The sequence below is a fragment of the Hevea brasiliensis genome, chromosome 9 (assembly GCF_030052815.1).
Source record: "Hevea brasiliensis isolate MT/VB/25A 57/8 chromosome 9, ASM3005281v1, whole genome shotgun sequence".
Lineage (NCBI taxonomy): Eukaryota > Viridiplantae > Streptophyta > Magnoliopsida > Malpighiales > Euphorbiaceae > Hevea > Hevea brasiliensis.
Window position 1 is genome coordinate 16,346,999 of NC_079501.1, and position 23,028 is coordinate 16,370,026.

Below are 23,028 nucleotides of genomic sequence, written 5' to 3' on the forward strand. Positions count from 1 at the left end.
AATGGGAGAGATTGTGCAGCCAATGGGTTTGGGAAGGAAGAAATTCTAATCGAGTTTTATCTATATAGCTATAAGGGTATTGTGGTTACTAAAAAATGTCTCTCGCCAAAGATCATGGGTTTTTCTATTAAAGGGTAGTTTGAATTTATGTGGATGGAAGGACTTTGGATTTTAACATAAGCATTTATCGGGGACTAAATAGTTGAATTTGAAAACCTCGGGACTAAATCATTATTAATGGTAGAATTCAGGGACTCAATTACAAATTTCCCTTATTGTTTTTTGGCAGACAAAGAAAACATTATTTTATTAGAAAAGAAATGCATGTTCAACATTTCTCCTTATAAAATAATAAAAAAAAATTCATTCCAATTTCATACCGAAGCAACCGCGAAAATCGAACTCTCAATCTCTCTCTCTCTGGCATTGGGAGAATCACCATAATAATCTGCAAGGAGAACAAGGGCATAGCCTATAATTCTATTTTAGGGTTCCGAATTCAACTCCATTTTTCCCATTTCAAAGTTTCCCTTTCCCTCATTTGATTTCGATTTGCATTTGGGAAGAATCGTTGAATTTTGAAGCTCAACTTTGAATTTTTTTTTTTTTGCGATTTTTTTTTTTCGAAAAACCGAATGTCCGCTGTTGTGGCTTGTAGGCGGGTCGGTCAATTTGGGACCAACTCAGGGATCGTTTTTGGTCGGAATCGAGGATTTGGTGCCCCTTTGGACTGCTATTCCTTTGTTTCCATTTCTGGGTCTAGGCAGATTTCTCAGCTCGTCAAATCTAACGGGAAGAGATTGTTTCTTGTCGACACTTTAGCCCTTGTAATTTCATTGTCCTTTTGATCTTTGTTTCAATTAATTTGGGAAATGCTGAAATTTGATTGATTTTTCTTTTTATGTTGTTGGACTGTGATTTGGTGGAAGCGTCTTTCTTTGCCCTAATTTAATGGTCAACATTATTTGGAATTAACTTTCTGCATTGCCTTTTAGGTCAGAAGATTGGAGGCACAGGGCGTGCCCTCAAAGCAAGCTGAGGCTATAACAGCTGCCATAACTGAAGTTTTGAACGACAGCTTGGAAAATGTGTCTCAATCGGTTGTCTCGAAGGCAGAGATGCAGAAAGTAAGGTTCTCCCTTTGTTTGCTTATTTTTCCAAGTTAGTTCAATCCTTTTTTGGGGCTAGTCCAATTTGATTAAAATATCATAATTGCAAATGAACTATGCTTGTGGTTAATACTTTTTCTCTCTCATTCCAACTTTCTAAATTGGGGTCTCGTTTTGTTTGTAGAATGAAATGATTCAAGACACCAGTTTGTCCAAATTTAAATCTGAAGTCCAGAGTTCGCAGGTATGACTTGTTTTTAATTCTATTGTTACGCTTAAAAATGTTTCGTCTTTAGCAGTTTAGCCACAATTAAAACATGTTGGATGAAATCAAGTAATTTTTAAGTTTCATATGTATTTTATTGATTTTTCTGCACCTGAATTTTACAAATGTTGCTAATTGAAATCAATCATGCTATAAATTAGCATAATTTATGCACATACACACCATGGGATTATCTATGGGTAGTCCAAGGTGAAGGGTTCAGCTAAAATGGTTATAACAATTGTTCTACTTACAGAATTTGTTAGCATGCGCAAATATGACCTTCACCAGTAATTAAGTGCTATTTGCTTAGGATAAACATCAGACAAATCAAATAATTTGAGATTGAATAAACAAAGAGTGTGAGCACTTGCTTTTAATTAGTTCAAACTGTTAAAAAAGTACGACATTGAATTAGACATTTTGGCTGGTTTAGGATTACAACAATTTGACATGTTTATTTCATTTTGTTTTCTTTTAGCTTTTACGATATATGCACGATTTTTAGGTTTTATTTAGTATTATAGGAGTATGTTGGATGGGCTCAAACTGTTTTAAAAACTTGTTCAAATCATTGTATTTCAGTTCCGTTTCCCTGTTAAAATAACTTTGAAAATTTTATAAATTGTTTACTGCATTTTGGCTTGGTTTCTCCAAGCCAAGCCATGCCATGCACACATAACCTTTACTGAGTAGGGTCCTGAGCCTGCTACAAGCCTACAAGCCTCAGAACAGAGACAATTTGAGGGGAAAAAGTTAGGATCTTACTCAACTGCTTAATCTTTAAAGTCTGTCTTATATATCTACATGTCCCTATGACTAGCAAAGATCATCATCCTTTTAAGGTCATGATGCTCATGCATATGAATATCCCATCTCCAATGATAGTCCAAAGCAGAATTAACAGCAATGCCAAAATGGAATATATTTTTTCTGACCCAAATATTGTAAATGAATCTATGGAAAGCAAGCTTGGCTAAAGACCTTGAATTGCCTTTCCTTTCAACTTGCCGGTGGCTCTAGAGGATTCTCAATTCTGGAATTTGGATATTCTTTTAATCATTTACTGAGTAATAGGATTTTCATCCAAATGAATCCCTATGTTGAGTTTGCTTAAGTATATATATGATCAAATTTCCCAAGTTTTGCTAAGCTAATCCCTCTGTTGTCTACAATATGAAACTATGTTTAGGATTAAACAAAGTAAATCAGGCAAAGACTCCTTTCTAAATCTTTTAATATCACTAGGTAATAGGATTCTGTTCCAAATGTTTTTGGCAGTCACATAAAATATATGGTCTCTGTTTCTTGTTAGTTGGCATGGAACAGACATTGTCTGTTAGTATAAGGACCATTAGTCCACTTCTGTTGTCTCTGTGGTGGGAACCTGCTAAAAATAGCTTAAGGTACAACACAATATTTAAAAGTAGAGGAACAAACTGGACTAATTTGTGGTGGCTTGCTTTAATTGATTTGATCCTGATGGAATCCCAGGAGTAGCTCCCATGTTTAGTAGTATCTTAATGTGCAGGATCCTGTTTCCCTTAAATTTGTTTAAGAGTTTCTGATTTAGCTGCAGGTCAACAGCGATCATTATTCAATATAACATCTTTTACCTTAGAATGATGGTCGTGGGGAACCTTGAAAATGCCAATTGTTGAACCATATTTCCAATGCTATGGTGGAAAACCTTGTTTTATGCCTGAGCTTTAAAGTTTCCTCTGGACCTATGTATATTCACTTGGGACTAGAACATACTAGAATTTCTTAAAGTGTAGTAGTTTCTATCCGGGCAATCCAAGTTGATAAAATAAGGTGTTGAAATGTACTTCGTGATATTGGCATGATTCATTCTTCAAACATTTCAAGTCCAGGGTTAGTCTTATGTCTTATATCTTGTTTCACTCTTTCTGCTTTTGCTTTACATTCACAATGTTTCCAGTGAAAAGAGTTGCCCTTTGGCTATATTTTTATAACAAAATTTTTGGGGAGAACAAAGATAATGCTTCAACAGCTAATCTTGCACTAAAGCACTAAATTAATGCTGGCAGACTTAAGAGTCCAGCTATAAATCATTTCCAATCTTGACACTTGATAAATTGTGTTGAAAATGCTATGTTGTGGCAAAAGAAGTATCTAGGAAATTTTATGTTTTGTTCTCTCTCTCTATCTCTTCCCCTATTTTCCTCCAAGTTCTGAAATTTATCAAAGGCCTATAGTGTATAGACGAATAAACCCTTTAGTGAAAATTTCAATTTAAATGTCTTTTTATTTTATTGAATTTTTTTGCCAACAACTTATTTATTTTATATTTATCAAATTAGCTGAGTTGGTGATAAAGTTTTAGTTTCAGTGAGGGATGTTGGGGAGGAAGATTGTTGGTTTCAATTTTTGAGGTCTGGAAAATTTAAGAAGAGCCTCTTTATTTTTTTAACTATTTTTATATTCTTTTTACAATATTAGCTTTTATTTTGTGCTATAACAAGGAAAATGATCTTCATGTAATGTGGGACCTCTGTACTAACTACTATGTAAGACAATATTATTTAATTCACATCAGTACCATATCAACAAAAGTTCAGCTCACCTTGTTACTTTGTTTGACTCTGAAGTGGTAATATTAAAAAAGATGAGGTATGAATAGAGAGGGAGAGAGAGACCCACAAGACACTTTGAACATCAGACTCTAAAGCATCAATGCACTCTGAACATTTAGATTAGGGTTGACAATTTCATGATCTCTCGACTTCTTTTGTTCTTGAATCTTATATGATGTATAGCAGTGATATAGAGTCTAATTAAATTTTCTTTGCTAACCTGCCTCTATGAAATATCTGGACATTATATAATACAGGAACATCATTTCTCTTTGTTGCAACACGAGACTGAAAAACTTCGGAATGATATCGAGAAGATGCGCAGTGAATTGAGGTTTGATTTATAGAGTTACCCTGCAAGATGTTTGTTTGTTACCATGTGAATTTCTGTTTCTTCTATTATGATCTTCATGATGCTAAGACAATGTATGTGATACAGGCATGAAATTGACAAAGTTACTGCTGGGCAGCGGTTGGATTTGAATCTTGAAAGAGGGTAAGGAAAACTACTTATGACTGATTTCTTGCTTCTGAGGATAAATCAGTGACATGGTTTTATTGTCTCGTGTTTTTCAAACAACAAAGGAGGATACGTGATGAGTTGGCAGATCAGAATGCTGAAACCTCTAACCTCACCAACAAACTCGATAGAGTAAGTATTACAAGTGAAATTGACAAATTGTAAAGTTTAGATGATTGCATTTTTTACATTTTCTTTTGATAAAATATAATTCAGGAAATTCACGCATTAAGGGCCCAATTGGAAGCTGCAAAATATGATGTGATAAAGTACTGCATAGGTACACTTGTTTCCATATCTGCTGTTGGTCTTGCTGTTGTTCGAATCTTGATGTAAACTACAGAATTGCAAGTCAGTGGTTGCATAAGCCGGAAAGAGAAAAGTAATAGCTCTTTTTTTGAAGCTATTATTTTCATGCAAAATATTAAAAAGGTGTAGAAGTTCAGATGATTTTTTTTTTCTTTTTTGCTGTTGTATCTGTATCAAAAAAACAAGAACAAGTTGATTCAGATATAAATGTTGTATTCTACTTCATTAAAAGGATATTTTGGATATGAAAGAGGTACCTTGATTTTGATTTTATTTTTATTTCCTTCGTTTGTGGGGTTTTCGCTTGGTGCTCCACAACACCCTCAAATGATTATAGGCTTTCTTTAGCCTAATAAATTATGCCAAGCTCTCCACTTTACCCTGTATGATTAATTATTTTCACTATTGAATTATAATTAAACAATTCTGTGTTTATCTTTTAGTTCAGAAGATTTTGAAATCCTGTATTCTTGCTTACCCGTGTACGAAAAGAAAATTAGAGAATAGAAATGATTAAAGATTAGCCTGCAGTATTAGGACACGGATTTCAATGACGTTCCATACGTCTCTGTTGTAGCAGGAGCCATTGACATTCTTAGCCTAGAAAAATGATTGGCAGTACAAAGTTCAAATTGAGCCCTACTTTTGATCGAGATGTTCAATTTAAATTAGTTCATATTTTATGATTAAATTAGAATAAATCTCTTATTTTAAATCTTAGTTGAATCTGATATTTTAAAATTAATTAAATAATTAGTTTTTTTTTGCCTTCGTATTATTTAGATTATTTATTATTTTATTTTAATAATATAATTTAATATTTTTTGTATTTTATATTTTCACAATCATATAACAAAAATTTTATTAATGATAAAATTTTTAATTAATTATATTAAATGGTATTTAATTTATATTTAAATTTTGAATAATTATATTTTTAAAATAAAATTAAATATTCATTACTTAAATGCTTATTAATTATTTTTTAAATATTTTTCATAAAATATAATAATATATTATATTTTTAATAGCAGTTAATATAATCACACACTGTCTCACCACTTGATCTACAGTTCCCCTTCACACTCCATCACGTTACACGGCCACTGCTACTCTCTTCATTTTTTTTTTTTTTTATCTGTTGTCTCTATTAAATGCCTTCACCAGCCGCTCCTTTAATGAATCCCCAGGTATCTAGTTGTGCCTCTAGCCAGTACAGCACCATCCCAATTTAAATGAAAGTTCGAGTTCACAAGCTCAATAAATAAATTAAATACGACTTGAATTTAAATCCACTAAAATTTAAACAAATCCAACTCAAAAAATTTTAATAAATCGAACTTGAGCTCTTCACTTCATCACAGCCTCATTCCTATTCCTGCTTTAGACTCCTACGTTCTCACCCTCGTCGGTCCTCACCAAGGTAATGTTATTTTGATGGTTGAATTCTATTTGTAGCCCTTTTGGGTTTGTTGATTTTTTCTGTTCTTGATTTGGCTGATTTTTTGGATTTTCATACTTCCGTTTTTTAAGATTTATTGATTTTTCTTTGCTCTTAATTCTATGAGTTTGTGATTTCTTGGATTTTGGTGCTCTCTTTTGGGTTCTTGATTTTCTAAGTTTATTAGTGTTGTTGATTTTCTGAATTGGTTTTTTTTTTTAATTTGCAATTATTAAAATTTTTAAATATTTATATTATTTAAAAATTAGATAAATAAATAAATTATTTAATTTTTTTATCGAGATTGAACTCCATTCAAAATAAGCAATTTATTCAAATTTAGTAATAAAATTAAAATTAATCTAACTCGAATATTATAAATAAATAATAGGGATAGATTGGATTCAAGAAAGAAACTGTTGCTCCATATCATGTGATAGATTAAATTCGCATGTGTATGATTAATTTGAGAAGATAAGAATTCCTTGTAAGATTTTATCCGTGACTTTAAAAAATTAAATGGGTCAAAATTAATTTTTTAATGTGGTCTAATTAATTTATATTTATTTTAACTAAAACAAATCCTAATTCTAATTGTATAACAATATTTGATAGACGTACCCGATTAAATCTTGAATATATATATTAGTTGATCTTTTTTTTATTTATAAGGTCACACGCATTTCCTTTCATAAAATCATAGATATTAGAATCATCTCAAGAAAGTTTTCCATCACTAAAATTTTGTGTGTGAATCAAGAAGGGTCAAGAGGGAGAAATCAGTTTATTGAATCAAATTATCTCTCTCAATTATTACTATGGCTCAATTAAACTTTGCATTAGATACGTTTTCTAGATCTGTGAGAATTTAATTATTCAAGATCTATTGTTAGGATTCATATTAAGTTTATGATCATTATGATCTATTAAGAATTATTTTAAATGTGGTATCAGAGTTTTAAGTTTTGAATAATTAAATTTTTCCATTAAATTTAAGATGAACATAATATTGATGTTGATATTCTTGATATTAAATTTGGATAGAATTAAAGTATAGATCTTAAAAGTTTAATGTTTAAGGATTAGAATTAATGATTAATAAAAAATAATAATAATAATAATAATGAGTTTGGCCAAATGAGATCTAGCCATATTGAAGAGCACAATGAAAAATCATGTTCGTTTCGAAACTAGTTTTTCCAAAAATAATTAAAAATAAATAAATTAATTAATTATGTTTAACTGAAACCCTAAAATCGAATTTCGGCCGAGAGATGAACACTTGAAAACATGTTGTGAAGGAAGATGGTTTCTACAAATTTAAAAAATAAATAAATAAAGGGCTTATTTTAAGATTTGGCCGAAATTCTTTTTGTACATGTATTGAACTTGGGAGCCTGATTTCCAAATGGAAACCAAATAAAATAGTAATGATAATAGTAATTAATTAAAGTTTAAGAATTAGAACTAACACATAAATTTGTGTTGTAAGTGGGAATTTAATCCCTTAAAGAAAATAAATTATATTTTCCATCCAATTTAATTAAGAATTATAGTTAAACCTAATTATTGAATAAATAATAGATTTTATTAAGGTAAATAATTTATATGCATACCTTATGGTATTTGTTTTAATTTATTAGTAATCAAAGTGGCCAAACTATGAATAACGCTTACATGCATATAAAAAAAAAATTATCAATTATCCATACTAATAGATGCCTATGATAAAAAATGAATTAATTAACACCCACTAGCCATCAAAACTTAAGGATTTTACTCAAAAGTAAGTCAATTAGTTTATGAATAGTGAGAATTATAAGGAAAATAATATTTTATTAAATATATATTAGATGTCCAAAGACAACATGTATATTTGATGCAAGTTAATGATTATCTAATTAAGTTTAAAGACATTTAATTTAGCATAGTATATTATAGTATCTACCCAAAAGAGAACTATACTATACTCTAACTGTTAAAGTTATCTGAATCTATTTTGAGCATATAAATATCATATTGCAGCTTTTCTCTTCATTCGTAAGCTTAATCTGCTATTGTTTTAATGGATTGAACTTCTTTGAATGGTGTGAGCAAGTCAAGTTCCATTTAGGTGTCTTGGACCTTGATTTGACATTATTGGAAGATAAATTTGGTGCTATTATGGATACAAGCAGTGAGAAAGAGAAGTTATACCATAAGCAATAGGAATTGATAAACAAATAGAGCCTTATATTTTTGCGAATGACCATTACTAACAACATTTAGACTATAATTCCATAAACTGAAAATTCAAAAAAATACCTTAAACTTATGAACCTTAAACTTATGAAAGATATGTTCTATTCTGAAGCTAAGTCACTCATTAGTATTCTAATGGCATAACTCAGGACCATGAGTATGATGGATCAAAGAGTACGCAAGAGCACATTATTGGAACGAGTGATATTGCAGTAAAACTAGGAATCTTAAGAATGACAATTGATGATTTCTTCTTAGTTTAGTTTATTTTGAACTCATTACCTCCTGAATATGGGCCATTTCAAATTAATTACAAACTATTAAGGATAAGTGGAATGCTAATGAATTGGCTAGTAAGCTAGTTTAGGAGGAAACAAGACTAAAGAATCAAGGGACTCATTCCATTAATATTATGGGTCAAGAAGCTGATAAAGGACTTAAAGTTAAAGCCTATAAGTTTAATAAAAAAAAAACAAATGATCTTCAAATGTTACTAAAGCTAAGGAAAAGGAATAGATAACAGATAAGTATCGCTTCTGTATAAAAGTATAACATTATCAGAAAGATTGCCTATTACATAAAACTTAATTTGAAAAGAAAGGTAATATTTATGCTTATGTATATTTCAAATCAAAATTATTTGAAGTTTCTAATAATATTTGGTGGCTTGATTTTAGTGCTATTATTTATGTATCCAATGTGATGAAAGGATTCATTGCGGTCTAAACCGAAAACCCAACTAAGACTTCCTATTTATGGGGAACCATATGAAGGCTCCAATCCCTACCTATCACTTCTAGCAATATTGAAATTAAGCATAGTAGACTGAATGAGAATTCTATTTTCTTGTGGCATAAGTATTTGGGTCACATATCCAAAGAAATATTAGAGATATTGATAAAGAATGAGATTCTATCGAGTATAGATATCACTGATTTTGATATGTGTGAATTGCATTAAGGGAAAGCAAGGCAAATATAATAAGAAATAAGCCACAAGAAGTAAGAAGTTTCTTGAAATAATACACACTAATATATAAGGGCCTTTTGATGCTCTATCTTTTGGTAGAGAAAAATACTTTATCACCTTTATTGATGATTTTTCACGTTATGAATATATTTAATGAAAAATCTCATTCAATAGATGCACTTGAAATGTATATAAATAAGGTTTAAAGGTAATTAGATAGAAAGACAAAAATAATAAGTTTAGATAGAGGTGGTGAATATTATGAGAAACAAAATGAATTGGGACAATATGTCTTGGTCCATTTGTAAAGTTCCTAGAAAGTCATGGCATATGTGTATAATATACTATGCCAGTACTCCTCAATAAAATGAGGTCGAGGTGGCTGAAAGGAGAAATCGAACTTTAATGGATATGGTTAGGAGTATAATGAGTAACTCTTCTTTACCTATATCTTTGTGTATGTATGCACTTAAAACCACAGTATACTTATTAAATAGGGTTCCTTGTAAGTTAGTCTCAAAAACATCTTATGAATTGTGGATTGGAAGGAAACCTACTTTAAGGCATTTGCATGTTTCGGTTGTTGAGCGGAAGTAAGAATTTACAATCCACATCAAAAGATATTAGATTCTTGAATGATAAATGGATACTTTATTAGTTATCCATAGAAATCTAAAGGGTATAATATTCTAAGAATTGTGGAAACTGGTAATACTAAATTCCTTAAAAAATGATGAAGTTAGTGGGAGTGTTGGGAGATAGGATGTGGATATACAAGGAATTAAAGTTGATTTTCCTATGCCTATTAATGTTTTGATATGCACCCCTACTCCACTTATTGTTCTAGCAGTTGCTTAATGTTCTAACAATGCTACATAACATCATGATGAAACACACCCTAAAGAAGCTAACCTATAAAGAGCTAATGAATGTGAACCACAACAAATGCCATTAAGAAGATCTTAAAGAGAAAAGAGATCGGCAATTAATGATGATTATGTGGTTTACTTATAAGAGTAAGATTTTGACATTGGAATCAATAAAGATTTAGTTTCAATTTCATAAGCCATAAGAAAGTACTAAGTTTGATAAGTGGTTAGATGCCATGGAAAATGAGTTAAAAACCATGGAACAAAGTAAAGCTAGGATCTTGTTGAATTACCTAAAAGATCTAAATGAGTTGGGTGTAAATGGGTCTTTAAGACCAAGCGTGACTCGAAGGGCAAAATCAAACGATATAAAATAAGACTTATTACCAAAGGTTATACTCAAAAGTATGGTGTTCACTATAAGGAGAGTTTCTCACCAGTTTTAAAGAATTAGACTCATTAAGAATTATTATGGCATTGGTGGCTCATTATAATTTAGAGTTACACCAAATTGATGTGAAAACAACTTTTCTAAATCTAAAATTTAAAGAGGAAGTTTATATGGACTAACCTAAAGGTTTCTCAGTTGAAAGAAAGAGCCATATGGTGTGTAAACTTAAGAAATCAATATACATACTTAAGTAAGCTTTCCAATAGTGGTATGTTAAGTCCAATGATACTATAAAGTCTTTTGATTTAAAGAAAAAAATCATTAATCGATGTATATATCTTAAGATTAGTGATAGTATATTTATTTTCTTAATTATATATGTTGATGATATCTTACTTGCTGCAAATGATTTGGCCATATTACGTGAGACTAAAGATTTTATTACGTGAGACTAAAGATTTTCTCTCAAAGAATTTTGAAATGAAAGATATAGAAGAGACATTCTTTGTGATTGGAATAAAAATTTTCCGTGATATATCACAAGAACTGTTAGATTGTCTCATAAAGCCTATATTAATAGAATTCTAGAGAGATTTAATATGCATAAATGTTCAGCATGAATTGTTCCCAGACAAAAAGAAAAAAAAATTTAGTCTCAATCAATGTCTAAAGAATAATGTGAAACGTAAAGAAATGAAATCAATTCCTTATGCTTCAGTTGTAGGCAATTTGATGTATGCTTAAACAGGTATAATTCCTTATCCTGAAATGGATCACTAGAAAGCTACAAAAAAAAGGTTTAATGGTACCTGCAATGAACTAAAGAATTCATGCTCATTATAGGAGATCTAATTATTTAGAAGTGATTGGATACTCAGATTCATATTATGCTAGATATGGTGACATTAAAAGTCTATTTTGGCTACTTGTTGCTATTAGCTGAACGAACAGTATCATAGAAAAATGCAAAAGTTAGTTTGTCATTGCTTCATCCATTATGAAAGTAGAATTTGTGGCATGTTTTCAAGTTATAATTCATGTATTATGGATGCAGAATTTTATCTCAGGACTTGAATTAGTCGACACCATTAGCAAGCCACTGAGAATTCATTGTGATCATTACGCAGCAGTATTTTCTCCATAAACAACAAATATGCCAAATGTACCAAGCATATGGAATTAAAGTATTTTGTCATTAAGGAGAAAGTTCAAAAATAAAGAGTGTTTATTGAGCATAATAATATTAATCTCATGATAGTAGATCCATTAATTAAGGATTCACAACTTAAGATATTTAAAGAACATTTTCTTATAATGGGTCTTGGTTGTATTAATATATAATGCATTAGCTTTGATACTCTGAGCTCGTTGATGTGTTTCTGATACACATTAAAGAATTTCCTATTTCTCATGATTGTGTACACATAATATTTTGAGTGAATGATAACAGGAAAAGTCTTTTCAAGATATTATTGTGGATCATGATGTGATATACATATATCTATTATAAACATACTATGGTAAGTTGCTAGTGTTGTAGTGTTGTGATATATGGAAGAGAGTATGTGATTAAATAATGTACAACCGCTATAACCCACTTTTAGTAATTTATTATAGGAAGATAACTATGAAGTATATAATGGAAAGGATTTATTTATTTTATGCATGCCTAATATTTATACTATTAAAGTTTATATTCCTTGATTATCGTGCCATGTAGGAAAATGTAAGATTTTGTCTGTAACTTTGAAAAATTAAATAGGCCAAAATCAATCTTTTAACGTGGCCTAATATTAATTGATATTTATTTTAATTAAAATAAATTTTAATTTTAATTGTATAAAGATACTTGATGAACGTATCAAATTAAGTATTGGATATATATATATATATATATATGCTGATATTTTCTCTACCCATAAGATCACACACATCCTTTTTTACAAAGTCATAGATATTAAAATCATCTCAAGAAAATTTTCTATCACTAAAGTTTTATGTGTGAATCAAGAAAAATCAATAAAAAAAAAATCAATTTATTAAATTAAAAAATCTTTCATAATTATAACCATAACTCAATTAAACTTCGCATCGAATACCCTTTTTAAATCTGTAAGAATTTATTTATCTAAAATTTTTATTAGGATAATAATTGAATCTAACATGATTTATTAATAATTATTTTACATTTATCCGACATTGACATGACAGGAAGATTCGGCTAACTCCTCTCTTTAATTTTTTAGAGAGATAATCCTCTTAAAGAAACTTTGTCTTTCTTCTCTGTTTTTCTCAGTTCAGCAAAGTGATTTTTCAGTGGCTCCCCTGCCTTCGAGTAGGGGATGGTGCCTCTCTGACTAGGTCAGGTTCCCTCCCCTCTCTGATCTGGAATGTATAGTTCTAGATTTTGGTGGTTGGTTGTGTAGATATGATTCTGTTATTGAAGGTCTTATGGAGGAAATCTGCCAGTGAAAGCAGTGAGTTTGAAGTTATGTTTAGTGTTGGTGCTTCTTCTGTTTTGAGTGGTCCCCTTCTTGATGATTTTCATTGACTTTGGGAGAGATTCGGTGAAAGACTATTTGGGGATGGAAGAGTCGGCGTTAATGTTGTTTGCTAGCTTTCCATGGCTAGATGAGAATGAGACTGCCATGGCCCTGAGCCTGTGGATGGTATGCTTGCTTGGTTGTGGAGTGATTTTTCCTTGCTTTGTCTGCTTTCTTATTTTTATGGAGGAAGGATTTCCCTAAAATGGCTTCCAGTGAGCTTCTCTTGCCCAGTTATGATCGGCAGCGGCTGTGTTGATAGATGCTCAAGGTTTCTCAGTTTGTTTCAACTAGGGTTGTTTATTTAGGGGCTGGGCTTGTTTATTTGGGCTTCCATCATTGGTTAGGATTTGATAATTTGTATAGTCATATTATAATGTTCCTGTCCAATGGGCCATGCAATGCAATTTCTCTTTGCAGTTAAAGAAAAAATGACAAAGGCAAGATACGAAAGCTATGACACTCCCAACTCTCAAATTTCGTCCACAAACAATTGTCCAAATTTGCATCCCATTTAATGAAACCTTTGATTATCTGCCTACTTTTTTTATTGAAATTGAATGCTTTTTTTTTTTTTTTTTAATTCAGTTCCATTAATATTTTATAAAAATTTAAAACTTTCATTTTTAATTTTGTCAGTATTCCAATAACGCTTTCCTTTTTTTTAATTTCCTTGAATTTTGAAAGAAATAAAACAAGCTCGTGTAAAATTTATTGTTATTTTTTTTTAAGATATGCTATCAGATTTCCTTAATAAAGCATTTCATTTTTTACAATGTACAACAAATTTTATATTAGTCCATTTATATTTAAATAAGTTTAAAATAAGTTTTTTACTCAATTAATTTACACATTTTCAATTAAGGTTCAAATTCTATCAGAAAATTGAAATTTGGAGGATATGTGCTCAATTTTTTTTTTGTATTAAATAAAGATGTGACATTGTGAATTATATATAATGTAAACTATAAGAAAACATAAATATCAAAGACGAATTTAGCGACGAATCAAAATTTTGTTATAAAAATATTAATTAGTGGTAGATCAGCTATGAATAAGTGACAAATAACTCATTGATACTTTAGCAATGAGAGTATAGCGGCTAACTAAATTCGTCATTAAAAGTCAATTTTTTGAAAAAATAATTGTTTAGAAATATATTATGATCATTGCTTAAAATCTCAAAGCTAATGGCCTTTAGCGATGGATCAGTTACAGATTCATTATTAATCTGTCACAAAACTATATTTTTATTATGAATCTGTCAACTTATTGCTGATATTTTTTTTTTACGAGAAATTAAATATTTATTGATTTATATGTGCAATGTAATCGAATCCTTGTTAATTTGTAATTCAAACTGCATGCTGATTTTAGCATGGTCGATGAAAGATATAAATGAATAAAATTATTTTTTTTAATAAAAAAAATTAACATTTTTTATTTAAAATAATTTATAATGGATTAAAAAAAAAAAACGATGTGTTTTAACACTGAAATTTCATTATTTGTGCCTTGTATATCAATGACATGTTTGTAGTAACAAGTCAAATTATTATTCAACAAAAACTAATATGTGTATTTTCAATCTAATATTACCACATGTCAACCTATAATGTTTAATAGGACGTAATATCCTTTAAAAAGGATGCTGTTTAGGCTTCCATCTAATAATTTAAACTTTTCTATTATGTGGTTTTAAGCTTTTGAATGATATTGTTTAGAGTTTCTTTTTTTTATTTTTTTTATGATATATTGTTAAGAGTTCTAACCATATAAGAAACCCTTAAATGAATCGTGTATTAACTAAAATTTTATTCAATGATTTTTTTTTCTTAATTTTGTTTAAATTGATTTTTTATAAATCTATTTTTGATTTAATAGCTTAATCGAATGTCTATTTTGTTAAACTAATCTCTCTGTGTATTTAGTACAGAGAAAAATTGCAGGTCTATGCAATTTGGAGAGGGTTTTGGTTTTGACTCCTTGGGTGATGGTTCTATTGAGCTTTGTTATTTGCGATGGGTTATTGTTTTAACTGTAGAGTTTGTTCTTCCTCTGCTAGGTATGGTGGAAGAGGTACCTCGAGTATATAAATGTTAAGTCCACTTATGAGGTTTTTTCCTCCGGTTAAAAGAGATTGAGAAGTCATTGGGCTCTGCCTCTTCTTCCATTGTTTTGTCTCTACGAGCTTCTGAGTTCTTGTCTTCCATGACCGGCATTCTTGCGATCCTGTTCTGAAACTTAGTTGGGCTGCTTGAATCTTGGATGCTATAGAGTCGGGGGTGTTCTAATTTGGGCAAACCTTAAAAATAATGTATGACAAGTAACATCCAATAGAATGCACTACAAGTGTGGTAGATATTAGCATTCTTATTAACTACGTTTTGTAGTCTGAAGTTTGTGCATCCAACTCTAAATGTGCTAACAAAATGAATCTAAAAAATTAGAAAGCAGTAGCTATCAGATTAAATCTGTGAGTGGTAGTTCATAAATTTCTGCAAAAGAAAGGAAAGGCTAGAGAAGTTTCTGGGTTTTTTTAGTAAAGTTCCAAAGGTGGATACAAAGAAGATTTTTTTGAGGAATGAAATTAAAGGCACGAAAAAGCATATAAACACATCGGATCGCAGATGCTGTCCAAATCAAAGGTTGTTGAAGATTGAAGATAAAGGCAAAGAGCTTGAAATGTAAAATGAAATGAAATCTGAAAGATGGAGCCAAGCCGACAAAATTCTTGCATATCCATCTCCCAGTGTTCTTTTCCCATCATTTTTCTATGAGAATAAACTCAAAGAAAGGCCACAAGTCCTCTTCATTGCCTACCAGAAAAAATCCCAGTTTCTCTCCAATCTCTCTCTAGCTTTCTCATTGTTCACAAAATTTTATATATGGAGGTAAAACATTACATGGATAGCAATTTTTCACACATCTAGTACTGTTGAAATGGATATCTCTTTCCTTTTCAGTATTTATATATGTAGGCTCCAAGCTATTAGGTTCTCACCTACTTCCTCGATTTTAGTGGGCCTCCTATACCTTACTATAATTAATTAATGGATTTTCTTTTTGTTTCCATAAAATTAATTTTGTTTGAAATTTTAAATTCAACGATTATGAAAACGATTCCAATATAATTACGCTGGTTGATAATGGATTTTTCTTTAATATTTATCTATTCTATTCAATTATTATAGGGGAGAAAATTTTTCATTTGATTCTTTGATTTGTTTAAAAGAATTTAAAGATTTGAAGCTATGAAATTCAATATCTCAATAATAACCCTTTTACTTTTTTTTTTAGGCTAATAATTTCATTTAGGAAAAAGGAGCTGATGCTTTGAATAGTATGAAGGGGGTTATTGAATTTTTATTCATTTATTTATTTGTGAAAAGGGAGGAGCAACAGCTCAAAACCAGAAATTAAACATAGCTTTGAGAGTGTGCAACTCTGCTTAAATTGTAGTGAAGCCAAGACATGTCGCTCACTGCAGAAGTCAAGAAGAAATGAAATCCATGAGAAATAGAGGCAACATGATTTGCAAGATAATCAGTAGAAAAATTGGCTTCTTTGAAGATACGTGAAACACGGAAATCTCTATTTAACTTCAACAAGTTTTAAATATGGTTTACAATAGCTCTTACATGAGTCACATTGCTAGTGACCTCCATACAACCTTTAACAATGCATACGGCCCCATACTTATTATCACACTCCAAATGCACTCTCTTATACCTCAACTTCTAGTCTAGTTTGACACCTTCCAATATTGCTTTCTTTGGTCGAGACATATGGAGATGATTCCGTATTATAATTTGATAGATGGACTTTAAGATATTTTTGGAAAATGTGCTTGGTGCCGTGACTAATTGAGTAGCTTTAAAAGTATGATTTTTCTTGTATAAATTTAATTTATTATGAATTTAAAATATAAAGTATATGTTGATATCTCTTTATTAAATATATAAATTTTATATATTTAAATTTAAGTAACATTTAATTTATACACATTCATAACGGAGGATTTGATGCAGCTGAGCACCAAAAATAGAAATCTTCCCCAAAGACGTAAAAAAACTGCCTCATTAATAGTCTTCCTCGTCTCCGCCTCTCCAAAAATAGCTTGCTCATTCTACTTAATAATTAAAATTTTTTAATTAATTGAATTTATTTATGGGTCTTAACTTCATTATTAAAAAGGAAAAAAATATACAGAGAGAGAGAGATTAAAAACACACATTCAAATGCACTTTCCCATTCGGAAGTGTTTGGTTTTGATTGTCAAGATAAGTTTTCGTTTACAGACTTTATTTGAGTGTCATAAAAATCCAATAAAAGAAAAAGAAAGAGATAAAATCATCATGAAATGAAAGAGAAGAGTCTCTTCAATGGTTAATTACCTCTTCAGTATCTTTTTTTCTTTTTCCCTTCGATTGCAAATTCACCTGATGCGGTTTCACTCTCTGTGTAAAATTCATATTTTGTTCTTCTTTTTTTTTAAGAAAAAATTATTTTAATTAATTATAAATTTAAAATATAAATATATATAAATTTTATTTATTTTACATGTGAGCTTCACTGCACATATTATGTCTTAAGTTTACATCAAATCGAATCTAAAAAAATATTTTGCCTTTCTTGTATACTTCTCCAATTTATAAATGAATATATAATTTTTTAGAGTTGACACAACAAACGCAGGTTCGGAACCGCAATGAATCGGGTCGCCCGAGGAGCGGTGAGTCCGAACACATCGCTCATGTCAATTTCACTAGGTTTCATCCCATCGGGCAACTCCCATGTAAAACAGTGAAGAAGATGAGCCACCGCCAAATCAAGAGCATAGAGTCCGAGTTGCATTCCCGGGCAGGACCTCCGACCCGAACCGAATGGAATGTACTCAAAATTTGACCCTTTAAAATCAGGCACTCCTTCCTCCAAGAACCTGGATGGCCTGAAAGTTTCAGGGTCTTCCCAAGAGTTTTGGTCCCTTCCGATAGCCCATGCATTGATCATGACCCGAGACTTCGCCGGAATGTAATATCCGCCGACCTCTGCATCCTCGGAGGTCTCGTGTAAGAGAAGTGGAATTGGTGGGTGAAGTCTTAGAGTCTCCTTCAGTGTGCATTTAAGGTATGTCAGCTTGTCGAAATCGCTCTCCTCCACTCGCCGCTCTAGGCCCACCACCTCGGCGAGCTCTTGCTGGACCTTTTTCAACTCTTCTGGAGTCCTCATCAACTCCGTCAGTGCCCACTCTATCGCCGACGCCACCGTCTCTGTTCCACCAAACATCACGTCCTGCATACATCCATATTCTTATCAAAATCCAATTAATTAAATCCACCTTATATAGCATAGGATAAAAAAGTGGTTTTTTTTTTAAATTTTCTTTGTTTCCACTTTATTATTTTATTTAATAGTAGCTATTAATAAAATAAATTTTACTTTGTAAAAATTATGATAGAAACTCTCAAAAAATTAAATATTGAAAAATGCGTGTGCTTGTGTGTGTATGAATTTTAAAAAGAAAGAAAGACAGTGTCGGGATTTGAACTCTATAGTTTCTGATGTTGGTGCTACAAGACAGATAATGAGTATTGAAGAATTTACTCAAACGGAAAATTACCCATATATTTGAAAAGAAGGTAGCTTAATTACCATGATAATAGCTTTGATGTTGTCTCGAGTGAGTTTGAAGGAGTTCTGAAGATCGTCTGATTCATTTACTTTAGCCTCATCGCTGTAGAAAGCTAGCAAATCATCCACCATATCGGTGTTATCATCAGAGACATTACCCAGCTTCCTTTTTTGCATGTGTTCATCGATGATCAAATCGATGAATCTGTCAAGGGATTTACGAGCCTTGGTAAGTCTAGAATTGAGCTTGAGGCCTTGTGGGTCAACCCATCCAAGCCAAGGGATGAAATCAGCAATGTTGAAAGCACCAAAAAGCTTGGAGAACTCCTGCAAAATCCGAATAAACTCGTCTTGTCCTTCGTTCTTGGAACCGAAAGCGGCCCTATAAATAACATTCATGGTTAGCGTAAAAATCAACTCTCCAACATTCACTGGCTTGCCTTTGTTGGCTACAACGGTTTTAACCATGAAATCAACCTCATCCCTCACAGATTCCCATGACTCAGCCCTTTTACGGCTGAAAAGCTTCATGACGCAGAGCTTGCGCATCTGGCGCCAGAAAGGGCCGTAGTGGGCGAAGGCCATATCTGCACGGTCATAAGTGAGATAGCTGATGGCTATGGTGGCAGGTCGATTAGAGAAAATGTTATCTTGGACTTGAAGAACTTGGCGAGCTATATCAGGAGAAGAAACAGCCATCATGTGAATGTTTCCCATGCAAAGATGGAACAAGCCACCATATTCTTTAGCTAGTTTAGCTAAACCCCGGTGGGTTAACTGGTCCATCATTAGGAGGTTGCCTATAATTGGCAACCCTCTGGGCCCTGGAGGATAGGGCAATCTTCGGCGAAGGCGAGAGATTAGACCTAGTAGGAATAGTAAAGGAATAATAAGGAAAAGAGTGAAAGGTAAAGGTTGCAGAGCTTGGAGAAGGGCTTCCATGGTCGATTAATTTGTGATGATATCTCTTCGTGCGTACTACCAGTTGCAATGTTAGCAGCTAAGTTGCTCAACATTTCATGGCGTTTTTATATACAGATTTTCTTTACCACCCACTGTGGACTAGCTTTTTCAATTTCCCCACGCTAAATTATTTTTACATGTATTTTTTATTTTATTTTTGAAAAATGAATTTATTAATTATATTCTATTAGTATTTTTTTCAAAATAAATATATGTTAATTAATATTAAACCTTCTTAATAAATAAGTTAATATTATGGGCCACCCCATGTGGAAAGATTTTTATTTTTCATAAAAAGTCACTTTTATCCTTTTCATAAATTTTCTTTTATTATAAGTCATATATATTTGACATAATTATAAAAATTATTATTATTATCATAAAACATGCATTTATAAAGGGATATAAAAATTATTAATTTAATGTACTTGTTAATTAATATATTTACATATATTGTTATTGTAAAATTAAAATTCTAATACATAATTTTTAATAACTGTATACTTAAATAAATATTCTATTTTTATATACTATTTATTTTTTTTTATTCTACATGTATATATAATATAATGAACTAAGACTAATTCTGTTTGCGTCGGATCGACCAACTAGAAGGTAAAGAGCTTTCAATGGATATTTTCTCCATCCATGAGGATGAAACACTCGATTTTATTTAAAAGATAAGAGTCTTGATCTACTCATTTCAAATATTCATTAATTTTTATATACTATTTATGTATATATAAGTGTATGGTATTTCTTAATTATATTATGTAATAAAGTTTTTATGTTTGGCTCATAATTATAGAAGTTCATAATTGTGAACTTGTTTGGCATATTACGTTCTTATTTTAGAAAGACTTTTCCATTTTTTGGAGTTTGGGTTGCCGGAGTAAGAAATGGGTTTGATTATGTCCATCAACGGAGGACTGAGGACTAGTCACAACATTAATGTCTTTATGTTTTAATGTATTTTAATTAACTCTCTCTTTATATATATATATATATATATATATATATATATATATATATATATATATATATCTCAATACAATTGATAAGATATATAATATATGGATTTTAATTTACGCTTTGTATGCAAGCCATCTTATCGCAGCTCGGAAGTAATCAATTAAAAACATACTATAATTTACCTGTACTATTTTTAATCTAAGATAATTATGACAAATTAATTTCGCTTATTAAGAAGTAAGAATGCCTTCTCAGACCTCCTTAAAGAAAAGAGAGAGAGAGAGAGAGAGAGAGAGAGAGAATGCATTCTTAGTTTCAAGCTGAAGGCTTTGACTTTGAGGGTATTGGTTTGTGTGCAAAAGGGCAAGCTTTCTTTTGACCAGTATTGCTCTATTTGTAATTAACACACAATCCATTGAAAATAGGCAAAAGTCTGATTGTAGGTGCCCACAAAGCAATAAATGAGATTTGATTTATGTCATGTGTTACTTTTCAAATACTAAAAATCAAACACGTAAGGCTCATTCCGATCAAGAGTAACGTCCCAATTCAAGATTGCTTCTTCTCCGGTATGAAAACAGGAATGCTTCTACACTCAATATACGTCATTTTTGTCCGTAATAAGGACAAACGTTGTGCTTTTCTTCTGGACGGAGCTGGCCATTTTCTTTTATATTTTAAGTTTTCCTTTTCAAACAAAAATGTATGCATTCAGTTGAGAAAAAATGTAGCAAAAATTTAAATCCATTCTTTTCTTCAATATAAATTAAAAATTTTGGATGCATGTTTAACAGTAAAATGAGAGGATTACACAATTCAGTGGTGTAGCCCAACTTTCAATGGGCAACTCAAAAAAAGGTTGACATATATATAACAATATGCAATATCTTTGAATGTTTGTGTACTGGGATGCACTCTTAGTCTTATTTAAAGAACAAAAAAATTATCTTTGAAAAATATCCAAGACAGGAAAGAAAAATTCCATGTGCAATATCTATAATTTGCAAAACATATAGTCAATTTTTTATGCTTTGAATATATAGGATGTAATTATGATTATTTAGTTGCAATAGAGGCAGCTACCTACTTCAACCAATTATCTATTTATCATTAATAATAAATAATAAATACGAGTGAAGGCGGGCCAAATTAAAATGTTATAACAATATGAGTATGACTCATGCCTATACAAGAGGGATGGAAGCAATTGGAATTAGTGATATTTGATCAGAAGTGAAAGTTGAGAGATTTTGATGCCTGACCTTTTAATCTCATTCCCAGTCACTGTCTGTGGTTAGACATTGAAACCATTGACGGTTTCATTTCACCATTAAAACCTTCTTTAATTAAATGCTAAAATATTTTCTTTTTATTTATTCATCTAATTTCTTGCCATGATCTAAACGTTGTTCAAATCATTATTTTATTTTTCAAGATAACATTTTTTAAGAAAAAAAAAAAGATAAAAGAGATTTTAATTTAATAATTAAAGTCAAAATTAAGAGAAGCACTCAATATGTATTGAGATAAGATTTCTTTTTTTTTTTTTTTTTAATTTCGTTTTAATGATTAATACCATACCTCTTTTTTAGTTCTTAAAAGAAATAATATTTATAGATTGCGTGCTTTAGCATCACAATAACGTCGTTATTAGATTACTAACTTTCTAAGTTGTTTGAGTGGTGATATTTTTCATCTAATTTCTTGTTTCATATTATATTAATTGGTTACTTACTTAGCATAATAATAAATTGTGAAAGCCACTTTAATAAATGTTTATTTAAAAACAAATCTCTCCAATAAATAGTTGTTGGGCTAAGATCTTTACGTGAACAAAAATAATTAATCATTTTTTTTTTTAAATTTGCTCATTCTTACTAACAAAACAACGCACAGCTCCTCTTTCACGGAAGAACAAGTAATTGGAGTGAATATTATTGAATTTAAAATTTAATAAAAATTACATCATATGTATTTCAATTTAAATAAAAATTAATAATAATAATAATAATAATAATTTTATTTCTCTTTTATGGAAGCAGTTATTTCCTTTAGTGAATTAGATAAAGCGTAAATATTCTAATTTCAAGACTAAAATAATTATAATTAAGAAACAGTAGTTGCTTAATTGAAAAAAAAATTATTGAAAAGAAAATAAAAATGTAGAGAAGTGAAAATGTTGGTAGAGAATTTGTAAATTTTAAT

The 23,028-nt window shown here is 30.6% G+C and overlaps 2 protein-coding genes across 2 annotated transcripts; one reads left to right on the forward strand and one right to left on the reverse strand.

The window, feature by feature from the left end:
* The first annotated feature begins 341 nt into the window (after positions 1–341).
* LOC110639591 (protein FMP32, mitochondrial) lies at positions 342–5,073 on the forward strand. The gene is made up of 7 exons (XM_021790607.2): positions 342–827; positions 996–1,127; positions 1,294–1,353; positions 4,229–4,305; positions 4,411–4,467; positions 4,557–4,623; positions 4,708–5,073. The coding sequence occupies exons 1-7, from the start codon at positions 636–638 to the stop codon at positions 4,825–4,827; spliced, it is 705 nt and encodes a 234-aa protein (XP_021646299.1). The 5' UTR covers positions 342–635; the 3' UTR covers positions 4,828–5,073.
* Positions 5,074–17,863: 12,790 nt separating this feature from the next.
* On the reverse strand, positions 17,864–19,899 carry LOC110639562 (cytochrome P450 84A1). The gene is made up of 2 exons (XM_021790565.2): positions 18,910–19,899; positions 17,864–18,549 (listed from the first exon to the last, which is right to left on the reverse strand). The coding sequence occupies exons 1-2, from the start codon at positions 19,828–19,830 to the stop codon at positions 17,929–17,931; spliced, it is 1,542 nt and encodes a 513-aa protein (XP_021646257.2). The 5' UTR covers positions 19,831–19,899; the 3' UTR covers positions 17,864–17,928.
* Positions 19,900–23,028: the final 3,129 nt, after the last annotated feature.

What these genes read in the sequence shown, in the direction of transcription:
- LOC110639591 (XM_021790607.2), top strand. Translation starts at nt 636, where the DNA reads ATGTCCGCTGTTGTGGCTTGTAGGCGGGTCGGTCAATTTGGGACCAAC. An exon ending in TTGTCGACACTTTAGCCCTT is followed by an intron (nt 828 to 995) that starts GTAATTTCATTG and finishes ATTGCCTTTTAG; the next exon opens with GTCAGAAGATTGGAGGCACA. An exon ending in CGAAGGCAGAGATGCAGAAA is followed by an intron (nt 1,128 to 1,293) that starts GTAAGGTTCTCC and finishes TTTTGTTTGTAG; the next exon opens with AATGAAATGATTCAAGACAC.
- LOC110639562 (XM_021790565.2), bottom strand. Translation starts at nt 19,830, where the DNA reads ATGGAAGCCCTTCTCCAAGCTCTGCAACCTTTACCTTTCACTCTTTTC. An exon ending in ACATCAAAGCTATTATCATG is followed by an intron (nt 18,550 to 18,909) that starts GTAATTAAGCTA and finishes GGATGTATGCAG; the next exon opens with GACGTGATGTTTGGTGGAAC.